The 2,975-nt window shown below is 42.8% G+C and overlaps 1 protein-coding gene across 1 annotated transcript in view; it reads left to right on the top strand.

The window, feature by feature from the left end:
* The window catches only part of CDCA7 (cell division cycle associated 7), a 6,088-nt gene extending 4,061 nt beyond the window's left edge, over window positions 1–2,027 (top strand). Inside the window, exons 6-9 of the mRNA XM_009332665.1 lie at window positions 223–363; window positions 805–954; window positions 1,549–1,685; window positions 1,997–2,027. Of these exons, the coding sequence (XP_009330940.1) occupies window positions 223–363; window positions 805–954; window positions 1,549–1,685; window positions 1,997–2,027 (459 nt within the window). The remainder of the gene's footprint in view (window positions 1–222; window positions 364–804; window positions 955–1,548; window positions 1,686–1,996) is intronic.
* The last annotated feature ends 948 nt before the right edge of the window (window positions 2,028–2,975 follow it).

The following is a 2,975-nucleotide window of genomic DNA, read 5'->3' as shown; positions in this document are numbered from 1 at the left end:
GCAGGAATTAAGCAAGATCCAGTAGCATTTCTGCACCCTGAAGGTGTGACAGATCAAGTGAAGGTGTTAAAGCTGCATCCATATCATATGTCTTTGCAAAGATCTATAATCTCTTGTTTAAATATATGATGAGTATTTGAGACTTTACTTTGAAGATTCCCACCTTGTTTATGTAGAGTTTTTGCTGAAAATAATACTAAAAGTATTGTCTTCACTATTCAGCATGAAGCCCGAACTCCCAGGAGGGGTCACCGTGGTGCCATGGCTTTTCCACACATTGTGCGCCCAGTTGAGGAGATAACAGTGGAGGAGCTGAATAATATTTGTGGATCTGCAAGAGATAAAGTATATAACAGGGCCATGGTAAGTATATTCCAACTCTGTGAAATGCATATTTTGTGAAGTCATTTTCTTGTTATTCCCTGCTTGTAGTTCAGCATCAAATAGAGCGGACTCCCTCTTGCTGAGGGGAAGGATGTGATTTTTGGGAGAAGTATGCCTGAGATCTTGAAATGTCATCTCTTACCTTGCCCTGAATTTGTAGAATGGCCTTTACCAAGCCAGTTAGCTTGCTTTCACCCTGGAACAACTGTAGTACCTAGGTGATACCAGCTGAGGAAAGTGATTAACAGACACTGAAGATGCATTGTTAAAACAGTCTTGGTTCAGACTTGTAAGGTGGCTTTCTGTTTCAGGATAAATACTGCTAGCTGCGAAAGAGATTGCTTGTTAAATGCTCTATTCCCCTAACTGAAGAGCCATCTTTAATGTCTTGTTTCCTGAACTACTTTCCCTGTGTTCTAGGGATCCACCTGTCATCAGTGTCGCCAAAAAACCACAGACACCAAGACAAATTGTCGTAACCCTGATTGTGTAGGAGTACGGGGCCAATTCTGTGGGCCATGCCTCCGCAATAGGTATGGGGAAGATGTCAGAACAGCGTTGCTGGATCCGGTAAGACAATATTGAGTATTGGCTTTATTGTGCTTAACCTGAGCAGAGAGGTGCATTGGTTACTCATAGCGAAAGAGTTTTAGCAGGGGAACTGCTTACAGTGCTGTAGTACATAATGCAGTCCTGGTTTGATTCAAACTGAATCACAGAGCCTTGTGTTGTGTAGAACTCATTGAAGTTACTACTTCTGTAGCTTTATTTGCAGGAGTAAACTACAAGAGCAGAGCAGCTGTCAAAATATTCTTGTATTTGAGCATCAGAATAGTGTTCTCTTTTGCCTTGTGTTAGTGCTTAATGCCCTATGGAAAGTAACTGTATTGTGGACAAAGTGCTGCTGTTGTGGGCTGTGGAAGTGGTGCAGGAGTTGAGCAGAGTGGAATGCTTCCTATGGTTATGTGCAAGGCAGGCAAAGGAGAGTTTAATCCCTTACAGACTGAAGAGTTTGTACTCTTGCATTGGTTTAGACAAATTCTGCAGTGCTGATGTTCACCGCAGAAGTCGGTGCGGAGCAGGGTCCTCTTTTAAGTTGCGGGTGTGAATAATGTCTGGCATTACAGTTCAGTTAAAAAGGCTTGTTGTCTGTCTTTTGTCTAGACCTGGAGGTGCCCACCCTGTCGTGGAATCTGCAACTGTAGCTTCTGCAGACAGCGAGATGGCCGATGTGCTACAGGTGTCCTGGTCTATCTGGCCAAGTACCATGGCTATGACAATGTCCATGCCTACTTGAAAAGGTAAGTTTGTGTCAATGGCATGGCTCTGCTCTAAGTGAGATAAGCAGCTCAAAACTGGGAGAGGAGAGCTCTCCACATCCCAATTTGTCAGGTAAATCTCAAGATCAGTCCATGTTGCCTTTAGAATCTGAGATTTTGCCATGTGATTTTTCTGACATGTTGGTTCTTACCCAAAACAAGCGGTACATCCACTCTGTCTTTTGGCTCTCAACTTCAGCTGTGTTTATTGTCAGGGCTCCCACTAATTTGTCTAAAGAGTTTCCAAACACTGTTTTGCTACAAGCTAACTCATGTTTCTACTTGTCTTTCAGTCTGAAACAAGAACTTGGAATGGAAGACTGAAGCTGTGACTGCCTTTAAATGTACTCTTTCACCAATGTCACGTTATTGCCTACAGTGAACTGTTTAATCAAATGAGATTACAAAGCCAGTGCCTTCCTTCCCTCCCCTTTTGGGTAAAAAAGGATAAAGAACTTTCACTTATCTCAGTGCAAATCATACTTGGGAAAACTGTTTAATGAAGGTCTTTGCCCACAGGCCATTGTTTTCTTTTTAAACAACTTTGCAAATCAGATAGCATCGGTCATTGCTTTCATGCCAATAACTTCCTCCCCCCGCCCCCGAAAGGAGTTGGGGCTTTAAGCCATTAGTTTTATTTATGCAGTGATCTGTACTGCAGATTTATTTATGCTTTGAAGTTGATCAGAAGAAGATAAGACATGTTCTGAAAATTCAGGGTACTGTTCCCCACAGAACCAAGCTGGGAAAGGTATGTGCTTAACTCCAGGCCAACTTCTGCTGCAATACAGACTCTTACTGAACATAAATGATCAAATAGAAGCTAAGAACTCTCTAAAACAATGCATTCTTAAGTTCAAAAAGGAAGCCCTAAAAGTTGCAGCTGAGCAGTCTCCAAGCACTAATATTTGGTTTTATAGAGTACTCAAAGTGCACATTGGCCATTTCAAGGGAGATTCTCCAAGGACTTAAAAAATGCAGCAGAAGCAGTTGCGGGTGGCACTTTGTATTTTTGCTCAGATGAGAGGAGGCCACTGCTGAAAGCTTCCACAGCACTAGCATTGCCTAGTGGTGATAGTGATGTGAACGTACTGGTATACATTGTAGAGTGACCACTGTCTAAAACAGAATGTACCCTTTGTTAAATTACTGGTTTTGTGGGTCTCTTCTCGCTGCTCTTGCTGCAACTGCAGAACTGCTTCTTTGCAGAATTGGCACTGGTCCTGGGGAAGAGGAATGCCTCCAGACCAGGGCTTGGTTAAGTAGAGGGGT

This window comes from Pygoscelis adeliae, unplaced genomic scaffold, assembly GCF_000699105.1.
Source record: "Pygoscelis adeliae isolate BGI_AS28 unplaced genomic scaffold, ASM69910v1 Scaffold160, whole genome shotgun sequence".
Lineage (NCBI taxonomy): Eukaryota > Metazoa > Chordata > Aves > Sphenisciformes > Spheniscidae > Pygoscelis > Pygoscelis adeliae.
This window is presented reverse-complemented; position numbering and strand designations above follow the sequence as displayed.